Below are 19,724 nucleotides of genomic sequence, written 5' to 3' on the forward strand. Positions count from 1 at the left end.
GAGAGCGTAGGCATTCAAACAGTGGTCCCGGGCCAGAACCGTCACGAACGGGACAGGGGGACGCATGCACTAGCAGTTGCTGGGTTATCTTGGTTACAGTGAGTGACAATGAAGCCCCCTGTTGTTGCTTCGTGTGTGCATGTGTGTGTGTGTGTGTGTATCCGCGCATGTGTGTGTGTGTGTTCAAACGGAGGGTGGGCTAGGGGAGTGAGCAGGAGTGTCTTCATACGAACACTATTTTAACCGCAATATTTATTTTAACCGCATTGGCCAGTACCTGGAATTTGTGAGCTATTACAATCGTTGCGCAAATATTTGTCACCTGGGTATTTGGGAGACTTGGATGCAAACAACCTCTGACTTGACTGTGTCACTGACTTGGACAAACGGTCTTAATAAGAGGTGTATTTGTTTTCCAGTGAACGGATAAGTAAACTGACATTGTGCCCTGGTGTCGACCCTGTACACACTAAATCACCTTATCCCAGCTGATTTGCACGAGCAAAGGAACGTTGACATGCATGTCGCACTCCGCTGTCTCCATCAAAGAGCTTATCACATCATTCATTCATTTTGCGCGGCAAACGTGCTTGGCGTGCATTTTTTAGTAGTATACGGTTGACTCACGAATCACAAATGCCCAACTCTATAGTCTAGGTCTAGCACCACGACCTGCGCATGCATGCATACTCAGTCCAAAAGGTGGGAGCGTAAGTGTTATGGGCTAAAGTAGGCTAGTGTTACAAGGGAGCACCACCGCAGCTGCCACACTTCAATGGTTTCCCTCTGTGAGCACTAGAAAGAATGACTCCCTAGCCTTGTACCAGTCCAGGCGTAATGACAAGTCATCTAAGAAAGAAGGCGAATCCCTCCGCCCAGAAATCGATGTGTAAGCACGTCTCTGAGCTAGCCACGGCGAGTGTCATTTATTATCAGGATACTGATTCCACTGCATGGCTTGCATCTTTTGCTTGCCTCTCATCTCTCAGTGGGACACCTCTCTGCATGTGTGGCTTCAGACTCCTCTCTGGATGGAAGCTTGGTTTTCACCAGCTGGCTATAGCAAGGCCCATTAGTGTTTTCTTTTCTCCAAGCCCTCAGGAGCAACTCTGAAAAATGAAAGGGAAGCAAATGCCTTCATTATTCAAAGAAAAATGTTTGATAAACTCTCCTCCCCTGAGACACATTCCTTGTAGTCATTTCACTAGCACAGTCATTAGTCATTGCTCTCTCTCACACACATCAATATATGCAGTGCTCTTGTACTGTATGCGTGTATATGCGTACATTATGTGGATATGAAAGTCTCTTTCTCTCTCTCTCTCTCTCTCTCTCTCTCTCTCTCTCTCTCTCTCTCTCTCTCTCTCTCTCTCTCTCTCTCTCTCTCTCTCTCTCTCTCTCTCTCTCTCTCTCTCTCATATCCCCCTTTCTGTCCCACATCCACTACATACAATATGTGTGTATTTGGATGACCAAAGCTGCCAGCTATAGATTACCGTTATCACACGCTCCGCTTCTGTGGAGAACAAAGCCACTTCTTAAGACCGGGGCTTATTAACCGTACTGTGCTTTAGAGCTGGTGTCTGTACTGTTACACACCTTATTCATCCCCCAACCATTCATCCCCTCTCTCTAACCTTGGCCCTGTTACATATGGACTGTAACACAATCTCCCCTCTTCTCCACTCGGTGACCTTCTCTAGTTTTCACTGATTGAACATGTCCATGTCGATGTGTGTACAATGCATTTGAATATGTGTGCCGTGTGTGCGCATGTCTGTGTCTGTGTGTTTGTGTGTCTGTGTCTTTGTCTCTGCATGTGTAAAAAAGAAAAATACAAAAGGTGTGAAAACAAGAGAGAGAGAGGGGGGGGGGGGGTAGAGAGAGAACAAAGACCAAGCAAGAGAGAAAGAAAAAAAAAGAGAAGCCCGGTGAGCTTGAGAAATGGCCTTGGGCCGAGTTGCAGCGCTGGTCGACTCGTCACCGGCTAGTCCCGTGAAGGTATGCATGGCGGGGTACTTACACAGCCGCAGCACCAAACAGCTGCCTATACAGTACTGTGCAATAATAGTTATTTCAACATTTATGGAGTCGATTTAACACCACCTAGATTTGATCCTACTCTCTAAGTGTTGAATTAACACGGCATCTTGTACTAATGTATGTACACTGTATAGCGCTGGTGCAGTGGCGACTGTGCCTTCTCATATCACAAAATTAGCTCACCAAGACCAGAGTCAGCGTTCTTCAACAGCAGTACGGCCACATTGTGTGTAAAAATAGTAGGAGATGGACGGCCAGCGTGCAGCTGTTTGATTCAGCGGATAGTTTCACTCTGCAGAGAGAAATCTCGAAATCGCACTGACACTGCGGACGTTATGGGAGTCTCAACTTCAGGAAACTTCACTATATTATTAAGCACATTCATAGACGTAACTTGCACACATGAATGGCAGTTTGGCTTTGGGCTAGCTGATCGGCGGCCGATGTGTAACGCAGTGAAGGATAAAACACACTCACCTCCAGCAAATGACTCTAAGGTTACGAGGCCACTCTCCATACAAATGGTCCATTGCCAGGTTAGCCATTAAGCACTGTACGCACGGTTGCTTAGGTGCACATACCAGGCAGGTATGTACATGTATACACACACATACAAATGATCAAGGTCAAGCTGGTTGCGATATTCTCAAAGGTGAAAGTGATTGCACACACAAACACACACACACACACACACGCACACGCACACGCACACGCACACGCACACGCACACACACACACACACCGCCCTCATCAGTGTTAAATTAGGCTGCAAAACAAGCATAAGCATTAACACATTGGCCAGCACAGTGAGCAGTGCCAACGTGAGCTCAGTTGACTCTTTTGCTTGGCACAGGAGAGACGGAGGGAGAAGGGGAGAAGGGGAGAGAGCAAATAGCCCATCAGCCCCAAGCTCCTGCTGTGCAGGGGCCACTCTGTCTGTTACACCGGAAGGTGTCAAAATAGGATTGGAAAAGTGGTGGAAAAGTCATCAGGGCCTCATATAGTAGCCCCTGAATGCACGCCGTACCTCCTGTGGCACGCTGTAATAGACATTGAAAGTTAACTACTATAGTACTACACTAGCATGACAGTGCACGGGGCCTTTAGTAATACATTATGACTTGGTCATTGCCATTCTGGTAACAGCTAGTTTATAATGCTGTGTCTTAATGGGTTAAGCAGGCCCCACAGGGAGTGTTTTTCTTGCATATTAATCATCTATAAAGGGGGACCATTGGAGCTACATAGGGCCCAGAATTATGTGTTGTGTCCCTGTACTCAGGACACATCAGCGGGGCCAAACGGGGCTCCTGGGTGGTTGCTGCCAGTGCCCTCCAGTCCCCTTGGGTATACTTAATGGCCAGGAATAGGCCAGCCAGAGGGCAGCCCCAAGGCTAAGAGGCTGCTGGGTTCCCCTCGATCCCTCCTTTCCTTGGCTCCTGTCCTCCTACTCCCAGAGCCATGGTCCCCTGGGGGTTGTGTCAGAGTAGAGGGTGAGTGGCGTGTCAGGGCCAGCAAGGTGTCGGTGGAACTGTGCACAACAGAACATGGGATGGGCATTTTGCAGCGTTAACTTAAGTTCACTTAGAGTTGCATAAGGGAGACAAAACAAATCAACTCTCCAGTCAAAGTGTTATAGTAACACTGTGTCTGTAATGTACTGTCTACAGACCCAAAATAGCCCCTGGGTTCCTTCCAAGCCTTTCTTCCCTTCCTCTCCTGCCCTCTTACTCCCATATGCAGACACTACCAGGTGAATTGGGTGTTAGGCCCAGCTGTGGAGCTGTGCAGTGCAAGGACAGGGGATTGGCACAGCTACAGTGATAAGGAGTCCCTGGGTCTTAAAACATCTCCACTTTTGGATTACATCTGCAAGAACCCACACACACTTACTGTTTTTAAGCCTACTAGAACAGTATTGGTGCCCACACACACCACACCCCCACCCCCATTATGAGCCGAAGTGTTTACCTGCGAACCATCCGAAGTCATACTTGGTTGCGTTCTTTACTACATGTGACTCTGTGAAGCAGTTGGCAGAGAATAATAAGTATTTTTCGGTTCCAAAACACAAAACAACTTTCCAAACACATTTTGTCAACAACTTTTCAGACCTTTGTCTGAGTTTGTCACACTGTCTGGAAGTATGCTGTTGTCACTTGGGACGTTTTCCCACGGCTATACCACACCAGTCCAGAACCAAAGGCACTTGTATGTTGTAAATTAGCCTGGCGATGATATCCTACATACTTCCATCCAAAGATTTTAGCTCCTTACAAAGTCTGATCCAACCCTGCTAGCTCGGTTTGCTCACGGCTCTGCCAAGCAGACACTTGAGAGTGGTGACGCAGAGCTCACCCGCAGAGTCCGTTACTGATTGTTTAAGGTAACACTATTCACACTTTTGTTTTGTTATTTGTATGCTTTGGCAACACTTTATTGTAATAGGCATGCCAATAAAGCACAATTTGAATTTGAATTTGAATTCAGAAGTCCAATGAACTTAAGTGGCAGAGTAAGGGCTTCCGCACACCGGCTCCGACAAAGTGCGGTGCACTGCTCAGCTAAAATTTGATTCCATTGTTTTCAATAGAACCACGCACACTGGCGCTGATGTCCGTGGACATTGGCCGATGTCGGATAGCAATTAGAGAAGAGTTCTATTTTGTCGGCGCCGCCCATTGACTATTAATGCAATGTTCGTGTGAAATTGGGTTTGGGGGTCCGAATTCTGTCGGAAGCAAAAGTGCGCCGCACTTTGTCGGAGCCGGTGTGCAGAGGCCCTAAGGTCAGACCATCTCCCACCTTCCATGGAAACGGAATACTCTTAGCTTGTTCCAGACTGTTCGACAGAGTACCAGGCTACTTGTACAGTAGGCTACATGAGGTGCAAATCACTTTTGTCAGACCAGCTCCCAGACCTCTCTCTTCCAAGCTCCTCCATCATCTCTGGAGGGGGTTATGGCAAGAGGGTTAGGGTCATGTCAACCCAGGTACCAGCAAAGAGCTATATTGCGAGATGGAAAAGATTTGGCAGGTCGGCAGGGCAGCAAGAGAATCGCTCAGTCTTGACAGGTCTTGGTGGCCCGAGATTCTTTGCCCCCTCCTCCGTTAAGCTGGGCAGAATGGCGATGCTGTCACTGATTTGGCGGTAACTTAATCTGGGGGAGCGCTGGCCTTCACATGACAGATCGCTTCAGGTACGCCCCAAGTACCACTCGCTCATGCCAGTAAAGATCTGATTGCTAGCCCTCGCTCTGCGGTGTTTAGTTTATAGCTAGCAGGGAGAGAGAGAGAGAGGGAGAGAGAAAGAGAGATAGAGAGCGAGAGAGAGAGAGAGAGAGAGCGAGAGAGAGAGAGAGAGAGAGAGAGAGAGAGAGAGAGAGAGAGAGAGAGAGAGAGAGAGAGATGGAAGTGAGGGACAAGGAGGGAGAGAGCGAGAGGCCAGAAAGACGTAAGAGGGAGATAGAGGCAAGAGAGAGATAGGGAGAGGGAGGGAAGGAGTTGGGAAGACAAACAATATACCCTTCCTATCCAAGCAAGCAAGTCACCACCTGGGTTTAGATAAGCAGAGGTATAGGGCTCTGACTGAGGAAGTAGGCTGCTGCAGTGATGCATCTTCATCCCAGTGGATGAGGCCAATAATAAAAGAAGGCTGGCTGATTCAGTCATTATGCTGAGTTATCAGTTCATTTAGTCTTCTGCTTTTTGTGTGCTAATATCACATTTCAAGAACACAAGGTACAAATATATTTAGGCACAGGTTATATTTGGGCACAGATTACAATAGAATGCAACGAGAGCAGGAGAAGTGTCGGATGGTGTCGAATACACTCCACGACCTTGAACTGAGCCTTACTGAGCCTCTTGGTAAATGTGTGGTGGCAAATGTCAGTAAAAGACGATAAATATGTAATGAAATAATGTTAAATAATGTAAATGTATTTCACAGGCTTTTTGTGCCTTTATTGATTAAAGGACAGTAAAGATTGATTGGAAGAGACTGGGACAGAGAGAGAGCTGGGGTAGACCTGGGACATTAGGCCAGATTCAATCCCATTTGTGATCGGGTGTCTTATTGCACTGCACCACATCCACCACAGCAACCCTATAACCTGTAAAATAATTTAATGTAATGTAAATGATGTAAAATGTCTTGCAAAACAGTAATATTATAATGAACTTCAAAGAGAAATGAAGACTAAAACTAAAGAGTTTATAGATTAACAAACAAAGTGATGTTACTAAGAGAATATGGAGGCTCCAATGAAACACAGAGAGTTAGGCAGTGTATTTATGAGACAGCTTCTTTGGCGAAAGGCTCCACAGGGAATGGGGCGTTTTGGCCCAGATTTGAGGCTCTGTTTGATTGTTTGATTTTATTCCTTCGTCTCCTGGACTGCTTTTCTCCTCAGAACACATCCCTGCATCTGGCGACTGGAATAAAAAAAAACTGCAACTGCCACCTTTTCTTTCTTTCTTTCTTTCTTTCTTTCTTTCTTTCTTTCTTTCTTTCTTTCTTTCTTTCTTTCTTTCTTTCTTTCTTTCTTTCTTTCTTTCCTGTAGTAGCTGCCATCACTTAGAGATGTTGACCTGGATACAGTAGAAGATGGCTCCTGCTCCTTTTGGCGTGTGTGTGTGTGTGTGTGTGTGTGTGTGTGTGTGTGTGTGTGTGTGTGTGTGTGTGTGTGTGTGTGTGTGTGTGTGTGTGTGTGTGTGTGTGTGTGTGTGTAAGCGTGCGTGTGTGTGTCGTTTGTTATGTTAATGGGTCTGGACTCGGTGATGTCCGGAAGGAAGATATTTAGCATGGCAGATGCCATGCAAATGCTCCAGTTAGGAGACATCCTGCGGCGAAGGGGCCCTGTGGCATGTGACTGGATGGAGAGAGAGAGAGAGAGAGAGAGAGAGAGAGAGAGAGAGAGAGAGACAGAGGGGGGAGGGTGATAAGGAGTGAGTTGTAAAAAAAGAGGTGGATTGATAGATAGATACTGGAGACAGGGGTGGTGTGTGTGGGGGGGGGGTATATGTGTGTGTGTGTGTGTGTGTGTGTGTGTGTGTGTGTGTGTGTGTGTGTGTGAGAGAGAGAGAGAGAGAGAGGGAGAGAGCGATAGAGAGAGAGAGAGAGAGAGAGAGAGAGAGAGAGAGAGAGAGAGAGAGAGAGAGAGAGAGAGAGAGGAATAAGGAGTGAGTTGGGCAAAAAGAGTTGGGGGGGCATAGTGAGCAATTGAGAAATAGCTACTGGAGAGAGAGAGGTGGGGGTAAGTGGTGGAAAAGAAGTGTGTTGGGCAAACATGTGGGGTTGACAATGAGAGAGAGATAGACACTGGAGAGAGAGAGAGAAAGAGTGAGAGAGAGAGAGAGAGAGAGAGATAGAGAGAGAGATAGACACTGGAGAGAGAGAGAGAAAGAGTGAGAGAGAAAGGAAGAACTCAAGGCTTGGATGGACTCAAGGTCTCTGTCGGCATGACCATCATCCAGCATCTAATTTGTGTGGTAACGCGATTATACAATAGTGAGTTGACGTCTGGCCTTCCCTGCGGTTTACTGCATGAACCCAACAGTCTTGTCACTTGACGGTGCAGTCTGTGACTGTTGACAAATGGGTGTGGCTGTTGCAGCTTGACAGCCAATGAAATGAAAGCCTTGTCCTGAGCCATGAAGTGTGCCTCTGATTGGCTGCTGCAGTTGTTCATAGGTCAGTCTTAACAGTATGATGATTTTCCTTTTGAAATGCCAAGATGTTTTTTAAGGACAAACACAGACAGCTTGAGAACTCTGTGAACTCTTTCTTTTTTGGCTTTTCTTGTCTTTATTGGATAGGACAGTCTGAGAGGAGACAGGAAAGCAATGGGCGAGAGCAAGACGAGAAAGAATCAGGAAATTACCTCAGGCTAGAATCAAAACCTGTTCCCCAGCGTAACAGTATGATGCTTTAGTCGTTGCCAGTGAGCTCTCTCTGACTATCCAGAAAGAGCTGGAAAGAGTCACTTTGGTCTAGGTAGCCTACACAATGCAACCAGAACCGCAAAAATTGTGAAAATCCCCAGAAAGCTACAGACCAGTGGGGAAACAATGTGCAATAGTGAGTTTATTTACAACGGAATAAAGAGCTTACAATTTGTCAAAGAAGCGCCAGATTCGCAAAGGCAACGGCTAAAAGTCAGGTTTGCATTCAACAGGAAATAATAACCAACAGAAAAGCAAATAATCAACAGAAACCCCATCTTTAACCACGGGGTCAGGATTTGGCTGGTTAGCTTCGCCGATTAGCAAGGCACTTCCTCGTCGCCCTTTTCAGAAATTCGCCCATTTCCGACATCCACTCTGCTCATGATGATTGGTGGGTGCACGAGTTAGTGTGTTGAGCACACCTTTACAGGTCTGTTATTGGGCACCTTATAATACCTCCATGCATCTAATGCCCGTCTTCCATATAGTTTTCTGGTCAACCTTTCTTCAGTCAGTATCGTGGCACGTAATTGGCTGAGTAAACTGTCAGCGGAAATGAGCTCCATGAAACTCCATCTTTGAAGCTGAAAAATTCTTTAAATTTTGGCTGAAATCACTAGTCTAGCATTCCCCATTGAAATGACTGAGGGCGGGACATATTCACTCTCTCCAGTTCTTAGGGCCAAAACATACCAAGGCGGAACGGAACGGTCCCGGGACGAAAGCGGGCTTTCTGCTTAGTTTTGGCCGGCGTGTTTTTCTCTGCCTTTCACACTGACAACGTCGGCGTGCTTGGCCAGTCCTATTCAAAACCCTCCACACAGACAAAGCTAGCATGCTACTTTGCCATTCATTTGAATGAGACACCGCCGGTCGCCGGCGTGAAAAATACGCTCGAGTTCTATTTTCCAAATGCAGCGCGGCGCGGAGACGGCTCCCGCGCCGCTGACGCTCGACTACCGCCGGTTGGTGTGTAAGGACAGATATGTTTCAATGTATTTTCACCGACGCCGGTAAAAAACGCGGCCGTTCCGCAAAGCTTTACCGCCCTGGTGTGTAAGACCCCTTATACTACCTCCATGGCTTCAACGCATCAGGGGACAGGCGTGTGGTGGTGTGAGGAGGAACTCTTTCTGACTAACATCTTGGCAGCAGTAGATGCAGTCGCCCAGGCAAGTACAGAGGACGGGTGAGAGGTTGCGCTTTGGCTGACGTAGGTATCATCACATGGAGAAGAGAAAGGACAGTTTTACCTTAAATTTCCCATCTGCAAGCCACACGGCACTTAATATAGATTGGGGTTGTCCAGAAGTGACAACAGCGGAGTTTTATTTAAATCCCCCTCGTGCTAAAAGTAAAGCCTTGGCTTCATAAAGCTGTAGGCTTGGCACACGGAGTGAGATACTAAAGGGAATTAGCCTCTGTAACAAATCACAGCCAGACTGCATGGCTGATGAGAGAGAGAGAGGGAGAGAGAGAGGGGCAGGGGGAGCCAGGAGCGAGTGCGAGAGAAAGAAAGAGAAAGAAACGGAAGGAGAAAAGGGGAGGGAAAGAGAAAAAGGGGGAAACAGAGAGGGGGCAGAGGGAAAGAAAGAGATATAAACAGAAAAGGAAAAGGGGTAAAAGAGAGATGGGGAGAAGGAGAGAGAGGGTGAGAGAGAAAAAGAGGGGGAAGAAGGAAAAGGGCAAGTAATATAGATAGATAGAGGATGATAGCGCAAATATATTACAAAAGGGAGAGATGGGCAAAAAGAGAAGGAAAGAGATATTCAGTGAGGTTGAAGGAGAGATAAAGAGAGAGATATTATGTGAGGTTGAGTCAAAGAGAGAGAGAGAGCAAAAGAGAGAAAGATATGAGAGGAGAGAGGGAGGAAGGGGAGAAGGAAAAAAAGACAGCAAAAGAAGAATGGTAGAGCAAAAGACAGATCGAATGAGAGAAAGAGAGATGGAGGAGGAAAAATGTAGAGAGAAAGAAAGACATTCTGTGAGGGTGGGTGAGTCAAAAGAGACAGAAATGAAAGGAGAGAGAGAGAGAGAGAGAGAGAGAGAGAGAGAGAGAGAGAGAGGTGAATCAGGGTGAAAGAGAGAGTGACAGCGAGAAAAAGTGGATAGTGACAGAGAGAGCCAGAGTGGCATTTCTGCCACTGAGATGCTGAGAACTGAACTGCACGTCAGATGCTTGTCCGTGTTCAGCTGGGCGTTGTGTTGTGTTGTATTGTATTGTATTGTGTTGTGTTGTATTGTATAGTGTTGTGTTGTGTTGTATTGTATTGTGTTGTGTTCAGGGCTGGCCATCTGGCATAGCGGGTATTTTCCGGTGGGCCCCGCACCCTCATTTGCCCCTATTTTCAGATTCTGTTTAAAAATAATAATTGAAAAATGAAAATAGGGGCCCATGAGGGTGCTGGGTCCCAACGGTGAGTCGGTTCTGAGCCGCTAATTAAGAGGGGCCCCTTTAAGCCAAAAGTGCCCGGGCCCTATTTCTCCCCCGGCTCAACCCTGGCTGTAGCGTGTTGTGTTGGGAGTGTGCGGGGAGAGTGGAGGTGTTCAAGTGTCAAGGACTGAGCCAGGGGGAAAATGAACTGCATCAGGCCGTTTAACAAAGTGGCTGTGTGCACAGTAAATGTTTGCAGTGTACATTCAACACTCCACGACTCGATTTAACATCCTCTAGAGTGTGTTTGTTCCCTGAGTACTCTTTAAGTGTTGAATTACTGTAACCTTTGCATTTTTATTGCTTTGTGCTTACGAGAAAAAAAGCACATTAGCAATCAGAGCTTTGTCAGCTTTCCTAGATGAAATAAGCAAAAAAAAGTGAACTACGAAGTATTTTTGAGGTGGTGGTTTGTGCAATGAAGTGTGTGTGTGTGTGTGTGTGTGTGTGTGTGTGTGTGTGTGTGTGTGTGTGTGTGTGTGTGTGTGTGTGTGTGTGTGTGTGTGTGTGTGTGTGTGTGTGGGTGCGTGCGTGCATGCGTGCATGTGTGTGTGCATCCTTAACACTCCTAATGAGGACTCAAAATAAAGGCTAGATAAAGGATGGTCAGAGTTTTTTCACCGTCAGCCTTTCTTAACCCACAATTGAAACAATTAAAGCCACTACAGCACAAAGGATCGTTGCTGCAATTTTAAAAAGTTGTCTGTCTGTCTGTCTGTCTGTCTGTCTGTCTGTCTGTCTGTCTATCTATCTATCTATCTATCTATCTATCTATCTATCTATCTATCTATCTATCTATCTATCTATCTATCTATCTGTCTGTCTGTCTGTCTGTCTGTCTGTCTGTCTGTCTGTCTGTCTGTGGTACTCATCCTTCCCCCAATATTAATATTATGCAGATACAATATGCATGAAGTGTTAGCAACCTTGTCTTTCAGTGTGTTTTCTCCCTGTGGGCATTTAGGTGAATGTGTGTGTGTGTGTGTGTGTGTGTGTGTGTGTGTGTGTGTGTGTGTGTGTGTGTGTGTGTGTGTGTGTGTGTGTGTGTGTGTGTGTGTGTGTGTGTGTGTAACCTTCATTGGCTTCCCCTCCATCTCTGCCAAACACAGCTGGATTAATTATGATGAGGTCGTCAGCTTGCTCTTCTCATCACACACACACACACACACACACACACACACACACACACACACACACACACACACACACACACACACACACACACACACACACACACACACACACACACACACACACACACACACACACACACACCATTGCACAAACCACCACCTCAGAAATACATCTAAACACAAAAATACTCGCACAGATATTGTATCTCTCTCTCTCTCTCTCTCTCTCTCTCTCTCTCTCTCTCTCTCTCTCTCTCTCTCTCTCTCTCTCTCTCTCTCAAACACCCCCCCCACACACAACACACACATCTCCAATTTATACGCAAGACACTCACACCCCTACAGACAAACATGCACAAACACTCTATCCCTCTCTCTCACACACGTACACAATACAAACAGACACGCAATGCGTACGGCTCTTCCCCCATCCCTCTGCCTCTTTCCTACACCTCTCCGACTTCGACTCAATAAATGCTTTGTCTTTTTCACAATTGCTCTCTTTCTTCATCACATTTCTCCCCCTCTGTCTTGGTGGCTCTGCAGCCTCTGTTCGTGGCCCTCCCTTTGATGTTTATCTCTTATAACACTCTACAGCAGCACCATCACACTTGCCTCAGCTGTGACTACACTTCTTACACTTCTCTCTCCGTCTCCGTGTCTGTCTCTCTCTCTGTATGTCTCTCTCTGTCTCTCTCTCTGTCTCTGTCTCTCTCTCGCGCGCACGCTCTCTCTCTCTCTCTCTCTCTCTCTCTCTCTCTCTCTCTCTCTCTCTCTCTCTCTCTCTCTCATGCACCCCCACCTTGCCACTCTCTTTTTCACCAGCCTTCGTGCTCAATCCCTTCATCCTCCTCCACCCCCTCCTCTCCCATATTCCTATCCTCGGAAAACTGTGAGCCCCAAGAACCCACTCATACTCTTCATCTTTTTCAATTAGGTTCTCTCCTGCCTTCTCCATGCCGGTATTCTCTATCCCCTTTCCTTCTGACTCATTTCAGGGTGTTTCTTTTCCCTCTTTGGCTTTTTTCTTTCTGCGTATAGCCTTTCTTCATGTGTTCACAGATTTGTTGTCACCACCTTTCCTTGTCTTGCCTCTATTTTCCCTCCCTCCCCCTCTCCTCTCCTCTCCTCTCCTCTTCTCTTCTCTGCTTCTTCACATCTCTCCATTTTTTCCATGTCCTTTCCTCTTTTCTTCTTCTCTCCCGTTCTCTCAGCTTCTCCCCTCTTGTTTTTTTTAACCCTCCTCCTTTACTCTTCACCTTTACCTCTATTCTATGGTCATCTTTTTCTGTGTAGGACTCCTTACTTATCCTCTCATGTCCTCTCCTGTCATCTTTCCATCTAATCTTCTGTTTTATGTTTTCCTTTTCTTTCATTTCCTTTCCTTTCCTTTCATTTTCTTTCCTTTCCTTGGCTCTTTTCTCTTCCTCCCCATATCTTCTTCCTGCCCTCCTTTCATTCATGTCATTCGCTCTCTCTTCTGTCCTCTTACCCTCACTTCTCCTCTCATCTCTACCTCTCTTTTCCCCTTGTCCCCTTCTCCTCTTGCCTCATCTCATCTCCTCCTTTCCTCTTCTTTCCCCATCCTCCTTTCCTTTCCTCTTCTTTCCCCATCCTTCTTTCATTTCTTTTCCTTTCTCCACCTCTCCTCTTTCCTCTCATCTTCTCACCTACTCCCCCCTCCCCTTTCGTTCTCTCCACTCCTCTCCTCTCCTCTCCTCTCCTCTCCACTCTACTCCACTCCTCTCCTCTCCTCTCATCTCCTCTCCTCTCCTCTCCTCTCCTCTCCACTCCTCTCCTCTCCACTCCACTCCTCTCCTGTCCTCTGCTTGTTTGTCTCCTCCCAGTCATTATCCCTCTTACACTCCCTGTCACACGTTCTTGCTTCTCTGAATATGGCCTGCTCCTCACACTGGATTTATTGCTCTGACACTTGGCTACAGCATTGCCAAAGCAATTATGCAGCCACAATGACAGGATGGACAACGTTGATGCAAAAGTTGCCAAGATGTTACGATGCTTGCACGAAGACCCGCAAAAACGGCAGTCGGGTGAAAAAAGTGCATAACCTAAAATCAGGTTAAATTTTTGGCATGATACTAACACCCCCACCCCCTCCCTCTCTCTCTCCCCACCTTTTTTTGCGGTCAAAACAGCTTGGCGCTGGCCCCTATTAAGGCTGACGAGGAGGATTACGAGGACGTCCCCATAAATAAGACTTGGGTTTTATCGCCTAAGGTCGACGAGAGCGACGTCACCACCATCCTAAATAAATTACTGCTGGGCTACGACAACAAGCTGCGCCCGGACATCGGAGGCAAGTTAAAACACCCTGTTCCATCTCTGCCATTTTGGATCGGGGCCCCCATCCCTATAAAAAGCAGTTTCTCATCCAGCCGTTCTTTATGAAGGCAACTAGACTGAGCATGGGGCAGTGGTAGTGGGGCAATGCCACTCAAACATGACTCTCGTAAACATGTGGGAACTGTGAGCCACGTCGCGTGTCATTTGTGCTCTGTCATGTTAGTACTAATGAGTCATTACCGTTCTATTTTAAGGTTGTTATAATATTAATGTCACTCTCAACAAACACTCTCATTGTTGGATTATATGCAAATACATTAATTGTGCATGCCAAATGAATTCATTGTTTTCCTCTGCATGCCTCCCTGTGTTCATATTTGCTCTACAAATCTGCATGTCTCCCCTAGAATATGCAAATAACTTAAGTCTAATGGTTGTGTTTCAGTGAGACCTACAGTGATCGAAACTGCTGTGTATGTGAACAGCATTGGGCCTGTGGACCCCATTAACATGGTGAGCAAAGAAATGGTGTAACTGTGTTTGCGTTTCTCTTTCTGCCTGTATCTCTGCATTTGTCTGTAAATTTATGTGTACGTGTACATGTGTGTTGTAGTGTGTGTTGGTGTGTGTGTGTGTGTGTGTGCGCAGTCATCACGGGCATGAAGGCAGACAGTGCAAGATTAAAACCTCTCTCTGTCCGCAGCCACCCGTCTCCGTTTGTATTTTCCCATCTAATTCAATATTTATCAGGGCTCCCCTCGGCTCATCCCCACTCTTCTGTTCCACACGCCGTGACATTACACTGTTCCGCTCCGCTGTGGCTACCGCTGTCGCTGTGGCTGCTGCTGCCACCTCGACACGCTCTCTGGATTTCATTGCTCTCCCAGAGTTCTCTCCTGGCTGGCTCGCCAAACAGAACACACAAAGACCGTGACCTCCACAACAACACATTTCCGAAATTGGCAAAGGCTGTACAGCCCTACTGATGAGTGTGGGGGTTGGCTGTGGTGGTGGGTGGGTGGATGGCGGACATCTCTAAGTGCTCTTTTTGTCCTTATCGCTGCCTCGCCAGAGGAAATTACTGTCGGAAAGAGAGAGAGAGAGAGAAAGAGAGAGAGAGAGAGCAAGAGAGAGAGAGAGCGCCAGCCCCAACATCCACGATGGTAGAAGCTGGGAAATGTTCCTGATTTCTTGGTCTCTTCGTCAGGGCGTAACAGATATGGAAGGACCACGTTCTTTAAGTGGCAGATTGACAACCTGCTGAGGTCAGAGCCGCTGCTGTTGCCTTGGAGTATCAAGAATCAGTACCACTCAGCTGTTATATTATACATTAAAATAACGCCTCGCCCTTCCTCCTGATACATTAAAAGAAATCGTGCTGGTGTGTGTGTGTTCGCGCGCGCGCGCGCGTGTGTGTGTGTGTATGTGTGTGCGTGTGTGTCTGTGTCTGTGTGTCTGTGTGTGTGTCTTTTTGATTCTCTCTGTGTGTTTTTAAATGCGTCCCAGCATCTCTGTACGAGGGTGTGTCTGTCCGTCCGTCCGCCTGTCTGAAACACATTCTTTCAATTGTTCCCTCCTGTATTTCCAAACCGGCAAAGCTATGCAGCTGATTGCATTGTGAGACAACTGAGGTGGACATTCAATTTTCAACATTGTTTTGCGTTTGGACAGTGGGAGGCAACTTCGTTCCGTCTCCACAGCACGCCAACACCACTGTGAAGTGTGTCACTTATGTTCACAGTCTTTACTCCCTTATGAGACACTTTGGCCGAAGATGTCAAACGTGAAGGGGACTTTATCATGTTGTGTCTATGATAGTGTCGCGTTGTGCTCAGCTATTTGTTTTGTCAGAAACTTTAGTAAATTAACGACTTAAAAGTCGTCAGGCAGTTTTTGACACAGAGGTTCGTGCTCGGATAGAGGGACATTTAATGCGTTAAATAACTCCACGACATGGAGTCGTGATTAGTTGACACTTGACAGACCTCGACCCGCAGCGCATACAGCTCTTCCTCTACACGTGGGATTGTAACCTTCGGTTAGCTTTTTTTCTGTCATAACATTCACATTTTCCTCCGCTTTTCTCCAGTCCATAAACTCGGGCTCAGAAGTTTGTATGCACGAGCCTCACTTTTAATATTCCCAGAGAGTTTGCAAACTTGCAAAAAAATCTGCCACTATATTTCAGTGAGTAGTCAGTGTGTGCTGCGCACTGAAACATGGTGCTTGAACTACACGTAGACAATTGCACCATTTGACATACGGTGTGTTACTGATGTTCTCAGACGTAGGCTATCGCAAGGGAGGTTCATTGGCTTGCTGCTGGCGGGCGCGTGGACCCCACAGATGCTTTCCATTGTGCTCAGAGAGAGCACTGGAGAGAACACGTCTTTTGATTCGTAATTGCTTTACAGTCTTTTGAATTTGGTTAACTCTGACACTGAAGCTGACTGCTTTCTGCCTTGACGGTGAAAAGCTGGCATTGAAAATTAAATGCATAATTCACCCAAATGCGCATGATTCACCCAAACGGTTTTATATATTATTTGTCGATGTTCTTTCAATTCCCACATGGACATGATGCTGATATGGCGTGATAATAGGTTGATAAATACTAACAATGTCTGGTAATTTGTAATGTAGCCTACTTGATCTATTTGAAATTTGAAATGATATGGTTCTTTTCCAAATCCAAGCAAGATAGGCTTATTGTGAAAAAATTGCCTAGTTAGGGCCTATTTTAAAAAAAAGTTTTCATGGGCAATATGACCAATAAACAAAAAGCACATCCTCGGGGGGCATTGACAGGTTATGAGGAGGCCAGGTGGCGTTTAGGGGGGAAAAAAGGTTGGAAGTGGCATCTGTTGGACTGCATATGTTGTCCGCCTGTCGGCCTTGTTCCTTGAGTTTAGAGTAAGGGAAGAGTATGCCTAATGTCCATACATGTGCATTGATCTGCACCTTGGTTTCAGATGTTACTGTGTAGAATCAAATGTTGCAAGCACCTTTTTCTAGCCATTCAAAGCATTTGCTGTATCTACTGCAATTGTCATCTGTAACAAGTAGAATTAATTTATTTCACAATTGCCGCAACACAGATTTTTTAATTATCCCTTACGATGTTCTTTGCGCTATTCAGGAGTACACCATCGACATTTTCTTTGCCCAGACGTGGTACGACAGCCGACTGAAGTTTAACAGCACCATGAAGTTGCTCATGCTCAACAGTAATATGGTGGGCAAAATCTGGATTCCGGACACTTTCTTCCGCAACTCACGCAAGTCAGACGCCCACTGGATCACAACGCCCAATCGACTTCTGCGTCTCTGGAGCAATGGGAGGGTCATGTACACACTAAGGTAGAGGTGTGCTTGTAATACACCTAATGCATGTCCATGGTTATGGTTATATTATATTCACTGTTTGGGTCACTGTTAATTGTTGTTTGCTGAGAAATAATTGTGCCTGTGCCTGGGTTATCTGAATTATTTGTCACTCCTTTTAAGGCCTTGTTACCCATCAAATGGCATGTTTACTGTACACAGATATTCTAAAGCGGACTTAAGTGTTCTTTGACCTTTCTTGAAGGAATCTTGCTCAGGATGTTCAATTAGACCAATTGCAGTTTACACCACAGGTATATGGGTCAAAGACGTTTTTTGGGCACAGACGTCAGGTGGCACAATGTTATCTAATGCCCATACATTAATTGGTAGTTAGTGGTTAATATGCTGCAATTAATATCCTTCTGAGATAGTCCACTAAAAACAAGCACAAAATAATCCATACAATAGTGGCACTGGCTGTCGTTGCGCTTCCTTGACCTGTGCTTCTGCTGAAACTTCACTGACCCAGTTCCAGCAATTATCATTGGCAATGAAACCATCCTAAACCTTCAAGAATGTGTCAATTTTTGTAGCTCAGGTGAGCACATCAGCCTTGATTTATAGTTGTTAGCAAATACGTACTCATACATACAAAACTGAACAAAGTATTTTTACACAGTGGAACCAATTGTTCTTATTGTACTTGTCTTTTTCAATCAGATTATTTCCTGGGACATATGCATGTGAACAGTAAATCAAGGCAGACATAGTAGTCTAAATTCACACCAAAAACTGAAAACATTTTCTTTACTTTTTTCCCCCCTACCTTGCACTTTACTTTGGTTTTGTCAGGTTGACTATTAATGCGGAATGCTACCTAAAGCTGCATAACTTTCCCATGGATGAGCACTCCTGCCCACTGGAATTCTCCAGCTGTAGGTGGAACACTCACTCAAATCAGGCAACCAACCGACCCATCAATCCGCCTAACCGAATTCCTGTAGCCCAACCCTTCATCTCATTATCCCTCAGGCATCCCCCACCACTGCTTCCCTCACCCACCCTGTCATAGTCGCCATACTAAACTGGCCTAGAGTCACAGCATAGCTTCAGCTCCAGAAGCACAACATCTCATAGATGGACATTTTTCATGTGACGTCAGACACCTTCCAGTCAATGCATTCAAAGCAGGTACAATTGAATCCGGTGGCTAGCCTGGGAAACCCCATGCTGCTTTGCACAATAGTTCCAATCTGAAAGACAGCATGGAGTCTACCCTCAGTGAGAGTACCAGATCATGGTCCCTGTATCTCTCCAATCAGAGAGCAGGGAGGTGTGGAAAGGCGATGACTGCAGTTTGTCTGAATAGATACAACTCACACTTTTACTTACTTTACTTTATTTCTTCAGGACATTGCACATTAATGAACATATACATACATGTACATATATGTAAATATGCCAGATTGTAGCCCAAGGGCTAATTTCCATCTGGTGTCCAAAAAACACAACTGGCTGTGGTTAGTATGCCAAATGATACACACTCGTAACGCCCAATAAACAGTCGTCGCCTACCATACACCACACCCCCCTTGAGGATTTACCGTAGGCAGGTCTCCAGATCTTATCTCACTTGTGATTAGGTCTGGTGATAACCAGGCAATCCAGTGGCATCCGTGCACACATACACACGTACACGCCACTGTTTTCTGCCTGAAACCGGTTGATGCATATGTACATGCTTGCTTCAAAACGGACCTTGTTTGGGGTCACCATGAAAAAGGCTTCTCATCTCCAATCCACCCCCTTGCTGTAGTCAGGGCTGGATTAAGATGACCTGGGGTCCCTAGGCTTCAGGTGTCTGTAGGCCCCCCTGGAAGGCAAATTTTGCGACAACATTTCAAAGATCTTGTCATAATTACAGGCTGGTAGTTCAGGAAAGCATTTTTTGCCAGCTGTTGAGTATTAAAAAAGTTTAAAACTGTACTCGACATGACAGCTGCATTTTAAAATATTTTATATCCTGCAATTCTGGATTTTTTAACTTTTGGCCAATCGGGAGGCCGCTGGCAGGTGGGGGGCCCTAGGCGGCAGCCATATATACAGTAGCTGGTGTGTTAATCCGCCTCTTGCTGTAGTTGTGATTATGGTTGGTACATTATCCGAGCACACTGCACCACCTGTTCTACACCATTTGCAGTAATTTGCGGCAGTCGAATCACACACATTTCATGTTTATTTTTATTTGTGTTTATCTTTGCAGACACCGTAGCTTCTTAATGCATGCCGTACCTCCAGCGGCACACTGTTTGAGTCACTGAAAGGTTACCTACCAAAGTACTACAATACTATAACATAACAAAGGGCATTTAGTAATGCACTACGACTTGGTCATTGCCATTCTGGTAACAGCAAATTTATAGCGCTGTGTCTTAACGGGTTAATCTTCCCAAATGTACATAAGCCTACAACAACAAGGGCTTGTTGAATGAGGCTTCTTAGATACATTGTCATGAATTTTGGTGATGGCAACA

The 19,724-nt window shown here is 46.0% G+C and overlaps 1 protein-coding gene across 1 annotated transcript in view; it reads left to right on the forward strand.

The window, feature by feature from the left end:
- The first annotated feature begins 1,944 nt into the window (after positions 1 to 1,944).
- The window catches only part of gabrg1 (gamma-aminobutyric acid type A receptor subunit gamma1), a 33,028-nt gene continuing 15,248 nt past the window's right edge, over positions 1,945 to 19,724 (forward strand). The window contains exons 1-6 of the mRNA XM_063223902.1: positions 1,945 to 2,001; positions 3,326 to 3,390; positions 13,716 to 13,876; positions 14,309 to 14,376; positions 17,003 to 17,223; positions 18,043 to 18,125. Coding sequence (XP_063079972.1) covers positions 1,945 to 2,001; positions 3,326 to 3,390; positions 13,716 to 13,876; positions 14,309 to 14,376; positions 17,003 to 17,223; positions 18,043 to 18,125 — 655 coding nt within the window. The remainder of the gene's footprint in view (positions 2,002 to 3,325; positions 3,391 to 13,715; positions 13,877 to 14,308; positions 14,377 to 17,002; positions 17,224 to 18,042; positions 18,126 to 19,724) is intronic.

Source organism: Engraulis encrasicolus, chromosome 19 (assembly GCF_034702125.1).
Source record: "Engraulis encrasicolus isolate BLACKSEA-1 chromosome 19, IST_EnEncr_1.0, whole genome shotgun sequence".
NCBI lineage: Eukaryota > Metazoa > Chordata > Actinopteri > Clupeiformes > Engraulidae > Engraulis > Engraulis encrasicolus.